The following is a 9,669-nucleotide window of genomic DNA, read 5'->3' as shown; positions in this document are numbered from 1 at the left end:
TGGGAGGGGGTTGGTTTTATTTGGTTTTTGTTCCAGAGTGGATTGGGTTTCAAGGGACCCAAACACAAGTCATAAAATTTTCAAAAAGAATTGTAAGAACTACCTTATGAGTCATAAGCCATACACAATCACAGGTACCTACACAGTGGAAGAGACTGAAATACATGAAAGTTGAGGAACTGTGTCACTCTTCAGCCTATACACCTTGACGTGAGTCTTCTGAAACAAGCTTTCTAAGGACATGAGTAGAGCTAGAAGTTGGTGCCCTATTGTGTGAAAAGCACAGAGATTAGACGTTGGCCCAAGTGTGAAAGGAACGAGCACAAAAAGGGGCAGGTTCCCTCCCATAACTCAGACTAGCAATGACGGGTGGTCAAGAAAGACCTGGATGTTCTAGAAGTTCATCAGTTGTAGCCCCAAGAGCAGCTCGCCTTCAAGAAAGTGGCTGGGGTGTAGGGATTTGATCAGTCAGAGGGCACTGGCTGTGCCACCTGGAGAAGATTCTGGGAATGAAGCATTGTATATGTCACTTATATCTGAGAACCGTACCATGTGCCTCCTAAGAACCTATGGATGTGCATCCCAAAAAAATGGATCCTATAAGGTATATGCCAATTGAGAGTGCTGGTGCCACATCGATTAGTTATAAGTATTCTGAATTTTCATGCTGATACATAAAGATATATTGAAGGGGCTTGGGACATCCTGTGGTCTACAGCATTCCCATTCTCCATAATAAAGTTACTGACAGGTTAGTGACAGAAAGGAGACCATTATCCAAATATGTAATCCACTACACTCCATCTGCCTCAGGAGGTTCAATACTGTCAGGCATTCTTTCTACCTTGTTCCCTTAGTCTCTTTTCATCTATGATTTATTATTTCATGTATCTTATATTTCTCTAAAAAATGAGAGTACTAATTATATTATTTTGTATGTTCTTGTGCCTATGTATTCATTTGTCATACTTCATAGGACATACTTCATAAAAGGTAATTTATTTTACAAATTCAATAATCCTAAAAGCTTCTCATGGTTCTGACTCTATTTCTTCTGATTGTTTTCACATTATATATGGGTTGCCATTCACTCCTGTATGGCCTCCTTGAGTCCCTTCCCATGTTACCTAAGACATAAGATCATCTTCCATTCAGAGAACAAGCCCGAAGAATGAGTATTTCCAATGTTGCCTTCACTCCCTTGTATTTTACCTAGGAATGACAATGTAGACTAAAGAATGAATAGACAACTCAGGGCTGTCAAGATGAGCTGAATGGCTTTTTCTTTCTTTAATTTTGAAAAATTGAATGGATTTTGTTTTGTCCAGTCAATTTTTAACTCACCCTTAAATTCAGAGAGATCTGCTGAATTTTAACAGGGACATACTTAAACATAATAAAAGCTATATACAGTAAACCAACAGCCAACATCAAACTAAATGGACAGAAATTCAACACAATTCCTCTAAAATCAGGAACAAAACAAGGCTGTCCACTCTCTCCATACCTTTTCAACATGGTACTTGAAGTTCTAGCTATTGCCATACGACAACAAAGGGGGATCAAGGGGATACAAATTGGGAAGGAAGAGGTCAAACTTTCACTGTTTGCAGACGATATGATAGTTTACATCAATGACCCAAAGAACTCTACCAGGGAACTCTTACAGCTGATTAACACCTTCAGCAAAGTGGCAGGCTACAAGATCAACTCAAGAAAATCAGTAGCCCTACTATATACAGATGATAAAAGGGCTGAAAGAGAAATCAAAGAAACATCACCCTTTACAATTGCCACAAACAACATAAAATACCTTGGGGTAACGCTAACCAAACAAGTGAAAGACCTGTATCGTAAGAACTTTGAATCTTTAAAGAAAGAAATTAAAGAAGCCCTCAGAAAATGGAAAGATCTCCCATGCTCTTGGATAGGTAAGATCAATGTAGTAAAAATGGCAATCCTGCCAAAAGCAATCTACAGATTCAATGCAATCCCCATTAAAATCCCAGCACAATTCTTCACAGACCTTGAAAGAACAATAATCAATTTTGTATGGAAAAACAAAAGACCCAGGATAGCCAAAACAACCCTGTTCAACAAGGCAACGTCCGGACCTCAAGCTCTATTATAGAGCTATAGTCTTGAAAACAGCTTGGTATTGGCACAAAAATAGACAGGTAGACCAATGGAATCGAATTGAAAATCCGAATATTAACCCACACACTTACGAACATCTGATCTTTGACAAAGAAGCTAAAAATATACAATGGAATAAAGAAAGCATCTTCAACAAATGGTGTTGGCATAATTGGAGACTGGCATGTAGAAGAATGCAGATCGATCCATGTTTATCGCCATGCACAAAACTTAAGTCCAAATGGATCAAAGACCTCAACATAAATCCAGCCACACTGAACCTCTTAGAAGAGAAAGTGGGTGGTACCCTTGAACGAATTGGTACAGGAGACAGCTCCTGAACATAACACCAGTAGCACAGACAGTGAGATCAACAATGAATAAATGGGACCTACTGAAACTGAGAAGCTTCTGTAAAGCAAAGGACACAGTCAGCAAGACAAAAAGGCATCCCACAGAATGTGAAAAAATATACACTAATCCCACATCTGACAGAGGGTTGATCTCCAAAATTTACAAAGAACTCAAGAAGCAAGTCTCCAAAACACCAAAAGACCCTATTAAAAAGTGGGCTGCAGAACTAAATAGAGAGTTTTCAATAGAGGAGTCTAAAATGGCTGAGAGGCACTTGAGAAAGTGCTCAACATCCTTAGCCATCCGGGAAATGCAAATCAAAACAACTCTCAGATACCATCTCACCCCTGTCAGAATGGCTAAAATCAAAAACACCAATGACAATTTATGCTGGAGAGGATGTGGTGAAAGGGGGACACTCCTCCATTGCTGGTGGGAGTGCCAACTGGTTCAGCCACTTTGGAAATCAGTATGGAGATTCCTCAGAAAAATGGGAATAAACCTACCACAAGACCCAGCAACTCCACTCTTAGGCATATATCCAAAAGATGCCCATTCATACAACAAAGATGTCTGTTCCACTATGTTCATAGCAGCTTTATTTGTAATTGCCAGAACTTGGAAGCAACCTAGATGTCCCTCACCTGAAGAGTGGATAGAGAAAATGTGGTACATCTACACAATGGAGTACTATTCAGCAGAAAAAAATAATGGAATCATGAGATTCGCAGGCAAATGGATGACACTAGAAGACACTCATCCTGAGTGAGGTAACCCAGTCACAAAAAGAGAAACATGGCATGTACTCTCTCATATATGGATTTTAGACATAGATCTGGGGAGTGCCAGCCTTCAATCCTATGGCCAGAGAGTCTGGGAAACAGAAACTTTATTTAGTGGCTGATCGAAGAAGAGGCAGACTCCCTTGGTTAAGTACTGAGCTGAACTCAAGAAAGCCAGTAACAGAGAGGGAGGACTGATGATCAAAGGGATTAAGACTGGGCTGGTTTAACCCCCAGAAACAGCTGACCAGACAAAGGTTAACTCTTGAATCCCAGGCATCAGCCTGGGAAGCCAGCATGGGACTGATCAAGACCCCCTGAATCTGGGTGTCAGTGAGGAGGCCTAGGGAATCTATTGAGCCTTGGGCAGCAGATCAGTACCCATCCCAAGTATACACACGGACTTTGGACTCCCATAGAACAGTGTGAGGTGCACTCTCACCCGAACTCTTGGGGAAGGGTCTAGGCCCTGCCCTATATGAAATGACAGACTATGCACACCCCCATGGAGGGCCTCACCCTCCCTGGGGAAATGAGGGGATAACGGGGGGGGGAGGGCTCGGGAGGAAGGGAGGGAATGGGAGAGGGACCTGGAACTGACTTGTGAAGCAACCTTGTTTCTTATCCAAATTTAAACTGGAAAATAAAATTTAAAAAAAAAGGAAAAAAAAAGCCACCCTGGTATTAGCCTTTATTCTTCCTTCTTTAAAACCTTATTATTAAGTTCCTAATTTCAAATGAGAAATTTTCACACCAGCCATTAATCTTTTCATGCTCTGCAAATGCAAAAAATGAAACATCATGAGAAGTGAAATTATTGTGTCTAGTCAGAAGCCATCTAACAGAGAAAAGGGAAAAGCTCAAAAACTCCACGTCCTGGCTTTTCAGATAAGGGATATTCACCCCGTATCTCTTCAATCTGTTTAGTTGCTTTAAATGTCCTCCATAATTACATCCCAAACAAATTTCCTGACACAATCGCCCCACAGAAGTGTACACAGTGGAACCAAAATAGTTTGTTCATTCCCCACTACACACTCCATCTTCTGTCTTCAATGATCTGCTGCTTCTGTCCATCCATCCTTCTCAGGCTTCTGATCTGAACATCTGTCCATCCATCCTTCTCCTGCTTCTGATCAGAACATCTGCCCAATCTATCCTTCCCCAGCTTCATTTGTACTTAAAATCCCATCCAACCTCTAAGATCTGGTTCAAATATACATTCTTCGGGATTCCACAAAGAAATAATCTTTTTCGCTTTTTGTGCCAGCCAAGTGTTCTTCTCCCTTTGTATTTATTATCATTATAAAAGACCTTGACAGCAAACTTGGTGCCGGAATTACCTCCACGTCAGTGCTTAAGGCCTGCTATAGTCTCTCAATGTTTGTGTCCCCTTAAAATGTAATTGCAGACAGTAGGGATGATGTGGTAATGGTGTGGGGAATAGTGGCAGGGATGACTGTGGGGATGAAGGTGGGGATAGTGACCGTAGGTCCTGAAACTGCAACTGCTTTGACTTTCGGTTATCTAGTCCGTACACTTTAAGCAAAACTAAATCTGTTGTTTATAAGCAACTCAAATTATAGCATTTTGTTACAATTTAAATATACTAAGAAAAAGCATTTGTCTTAGTTAGGGCTTCTAGTGCTGTGATAAAACACCATGACCAAAAGCTGCTTGGGAAGGAAAGGGTTTATTTCAGTTTACAGTTCCACATCATGGTCTATTGCTAAGGGAAGTCAGGGAAGAAACTGAAATAGGGCAGGAATCTGGAAGCAGGAGCTGATGCAGAGGTCATAGAGGAGTCTCTTACTGGCTTTCTCCCTATGGCTTGCTCAGTTAGTTTTCTTATATGCCCCAGAACTATTAGCCCAAGGGTGACACTGCCTACAATGGGTGGGACCCTCTCACATCAATCACCAATCAAGAAAATGCATGACAGTGGAGGAATTACGGTGGAGGCATTTTTTTCATTTGAGGTTCCCACTCTCAAAATGTCTCTAGCTTGTATTAAGTTCATATAGCATCACAGTACTTTAAAAATAATTTCTTCATAATCTGGAAGACATAGGCCTTTTGACCAGAATTGCTGGTCTATTATTAAACATAGTGTTCATCACTAGCTACTTTAAGTTAATGTTAGATACATGAACATCTGCTAAATCAATTTGCTTTAAATCTTTAGTAAACACGGAATAGATTTGCTTTAGCTTTCATTGTTCTTTATAATTTGAAAGATAAGTAAAATTCTGTTTTTGGCAATAAGTTGTAGAAAGAACTGAGTTTCAAAAACATCTATTTGTCTATAGTATCACTGGGCACTGTCTTCAGAGAATGACATCCTTCACCAAAAGTAGTCTAATAATGAAAGCATATCACTCTTCCATTATCTTACATCAAAGAACCACAGTCAGCACTTCTCATGAGATTCTTGCTTGCCCTTGTATTCAAAGGACATTTATTCATCTCTAACAAAAATTGAAATTTGCAGCTAAGTAGATGGAGCTGGAAATAATCTCTGTTAGTGAGGTAACTGAGACTCAGAAAGACAAATGCTGCAATTTCTTTTCCTTATGTGGATACTTACTTTGAATCTTTAATTTTATGTGTACTTTCACTGTAGTACCCATAGGAGTTAGGAATCCAGTAAGGAACCGTACTGCAAGAATTCAAAGGGCTTATATATGGCAGGTAATGTAAATGGGGAGATAGAAATAATAGAGGAAGAATGGCTTGTGATTTTAGCATTCACACAGATCTGATCCCATGGGGAGGAAAATAGTGAATATACCTCTTCCCTCTTCTGAAGGTATTACTATTAATGATCTTTGCTTCATTCCTTTTCGTTTCAAAGCATTATGAAATGCAGTGTCTACCAAAGCAACCCCGGTCATTGGCAGCTGAACCGGTGAATAAGGAGGATGGATGGACTACCTCTGAGGAAACTTCCAAAGCCTTTGACTTGTCATTTGTAAATGACAGAAACACACACAGTCACTGACCTCTCCTACTGAGATATGTTTACAAGTTGAGGGCAGATATAAATCAAAACCATCATTATCATCACCACCACCATCATCATCATCATCTCAAAATATTCGGAAGTGATGGCAGCCTTCAACCAAAAATTATAATTACCTCCCCTAGAATAACTTCGCTTCTTAAAAATGAAACATTTTTCTGATGTTAATTTTTTCTCATAGCTCAACACAGTTACACTGCTTTAAAGACCTAACCCATGCATGTTGTATCTGTAAATAAAGCTTTATTGGACCACAGAAATACACATTTATTCACATCATTCATATGTCATCTGTAGTTACCTTTTCACTATCATGACAGGGTAACTGCAACAGACTTCAAGGGCCAAGAAAACCAAAAATATTCACCACCTGACTCATGACAAAATCCACTTATCAACCCCTGATAATAAAGTATTTTTGCTAATAACACAAGTTAGGTTTGAATTTTGAGTGAACTGTACTTTTTCCATGGAATCCAAAGCACAAGGTTGCATAGTTTCTAAATTCCTTGTACCACGTAATAATCCCGAGTTTAGTAACCTGATGCAGCCTATTTGGTAATATTTTCATTGATCAGCAGAGGGCGAGCTTGGTCCAACAAATCTGTATACCATACAAATGACTTTTTAAGTCAGTCAGTCTGGCAAAGTTCAGATTATAAGTGAGTTTTCTATAGTTTTTTTTATCAGAAAGTTTAATTGTCATTCAGAAAAAATTGAGTGGATAACTTTCTCTGAAAAAATATATTGACTCTGTGTGGGCTGCAGTTATTACACAGGAGGGACAAGACTGCCTGTAGTTAAATTACCTTACTTTCCAGTCAGGTAATGGCAGAAGGTCCCATTTCCAGTCTGATTATAAAGGTGCATGTGGCCCAAAGAGGCTGAGAGTATATAAATACAAAACAGGAAAGGTAAAAAGCACTAAGACAGGGCAGGCAACGGGTTCCAGGAGAAAACTCTCAGCAATACCCCAGGGAACATTGGCTGGAATCTGCGGCGCTTCAGTCGTCTTTGTCTTTGGCTCCGTGCTTGAGGATGCGCGTGAACTCGATGTAGTTGAAGTTCCCCTTTTTGTCGATGGGGGCCTCCCTGTACAGCTCATCCACTTCCTCGTCTGTGAACCGATCGCCCATGGTTGTGAGCAGCTCCCTCAGGTAATCCTCCTGGATGGTGCCAGTGGCTTCCTCATCAAAGCAAGCGAAGGCATTTCTGATGACATCCTCGGGATCTGTGCCATTCAGCTTCTCTCCAAACATGGTGAGGAACATGGTGAAGTTGATGGGGCCCGGGGCCTCGTTCATCATGGCATCCAGGTACTCATCGGTTGGATTTTTTCCCATTGAAGCGAGCATGTCATGCAAGTCCTCCTTGTCGATGAAGCCACCCCGGTTCTGGTCAATCATGTTGAAGGCCTCTTTGAACTCCTGGATCTGGGACTGGTCAAACATGGCGAACACATTGGATGTGGCGCGCTGAGGGCGCTTCTGGGAGGTCTTGGTCTTGGCCCTTTTGCTCGACATGGTGGCGGTGAAATCCCTGCTCAGCCGCGGGAAATCGGAGCTGAGTTTTCTATAGTTTTAATAGTGTCGAGAAGAATAAGAATAGAGCAAGATGTCTATTCTACTACCACCTAACACTGGCGTGTTCTTCTGGGGGAGGAAATGGTTCCTCTACCTCATCCTCCTTTCTCTTCATCCTACCAGAGACCCTGAGTTTTCCAATCATCAGCAGCAGTTTGGCTGTAAAAACAAGGATTTCTCCACCACTATCACACAGCACACCAAGCAATGGTGGCCACTGTTTCCCCACCCTCTATCTCCTTTCACGCTGCCTCTCTGTAGACCCATGCCATTAGTGTGGAGAGAGTCATTGTCTATTGTGTGGAAATATAAAAGACGATCATTAGAAGTTCAGATTTCTTCGGTGGCTCTCTGGTCCTACTGATCAACACAGGGGCTGTCTGAAAAGTGAACCATTTCCAAGGAGAATGTCCTGCAGGACTAAAGAATGCTGGGGGCCCTAAAGAAAGCCTGAAAAAAGCCACCTACCAGCACTCCAGACAAGGGCTGTAGGATGGGGCCTCGACTTTGAAAGACTTGATTACGGTGAGGTCTTGTTACCTGCACTATCATTGTTTTGTTATGAGTGAAAGGTTTCACATTCTTAATTTGTCTTGGGGATAGAAAAGGGGCAGGCAAACTTTCCTGACATGGTTCTGAGGGTGTGGGACATCCATTTGCACTCTGAAAAAATAACAGACGCAAAAAGATGCAGGTCCTTGTGCAAATCTGCACTAACAGTGGTTACTGAAAAAATAGGCTGTAGGGCTCTCATCCCTGAGCCTTACCGTAAAACATAGAGTGTAGGCTCTGGCAGATGCTCAAAATAAAAGCTATCCATTATACTAGAGTAAGAACAGATTCAATGAACTCAATAGTATAAAAAGAACATTTTTAGAGAGACATGGGAAAAGGAAAAAGTATGTGTAGAAAGATAAAAACAAAATGATATTTATACCTCTTTACTGTATATTTCATTATTTAATAGCTTATGCTAAAGTACATTTAAAATTTTTTAAACTGATGTGCTCATGAGATGTACAATTTAAAATTTAATTCCAAACCACTTTGTCATATCAACTACACAATTATGTTAATAAAATTATGCTTATAGTTATCACATAGTTTATAAATACATAGATACATACACAAATGAGTGCACACACATACCTAAATATTTGGAGCTTTTTACATGAGAGACAGAATATGGGTCAGTTAACTTATGTCTGCTGTGCAGTGGGGCTGGGGGAATCTAAGAGAGAAAAGAGAGAATAAAAAATCCTTATCTCTGTGAACACACACACACACACACACACACACACGCATACACACGCACAAGACACATGTAGGCCTGACTTCCAAGGATTAAAATGTTAGAAACCACTGCATAGAACAGTAGTTCTCAACCTTCTTAATGCCGCAACCCTTTAATACAGTTTCTCATGTTGTGGTGACCCCACATCCCATGAAATTATTCTAATTATTTTTGTTGTTACGTCATAACTGTAATTTTGCTACTGTTATGAATTGTAGTGTAAATATCTGTGTTTTCTGTTGGTCTTAGGCAACTCCTGTGAAAGGGTCTCTCAATCCCCAAAAGGGTTGTGACACACAAATTGAGACCCTATTAAATTTCTCTGGCCAACAACTTCTTGCTCTTGCTAAAATGTGTAATATTACTTTAAAATGTGTTACATTTGTTTATGTTGTGGAACATTTGATTAATGATGCAAAGGTGTGTTGCATTCTTTTATATTGCAATTATTTAACTCTTTGAAGCTGTGTTACTTTGCCTGTCTAAAACACCTGACTG

At 40.3% G+C, this 9,669-nt stretch overlaps 1 protein-coding gene across 1 annotated transcript; it reads right to left on the bottom strand.

Moving 5' to 3' along the window:
* Positions 1–7,274: 7,274 nt before the first annotated feature.
* On the bottom strand, positions 7,275–7,850 carry LOC101837493 (myosin regulatory light polypeptide 9-like). The gene has a single exon (XM_040731899.1). The coding sequence runs from the start codon at positions 7,815–7,817 to the stop codon at positions 7,299–7,301; it is 519 nt and encodes a 172-aa protein (XP_040587833.1). The 5' UTR covers positions 7,818–7,850; the 3' UTR covers positions 7,275–7,298.
* Positions 7,851–9,669: the final 1,819 nt, after the last annotated feature.

Source organism: Mesocricetus auratus, unplaced genomic scaffold (genome assembly GCF_017639785.1).
Source record: "Mesocricetus auratus isolate SY011 unplaced genomic scaffold, BCM_Maur_2.0 Super-Scaffold_100026, whole genome shotgun sequence".
Lineage (NCBI taxonomy): Eukaryota > Metazoa > Chordata > Mammalia > Rodentia > Cricetidae > Mesocricetus > Mesocricetus auratus.
Note: the sequence above shows the minus strand (reverse complement) of the source record. Positions and strands in the feature narration are given on the sequence as shown.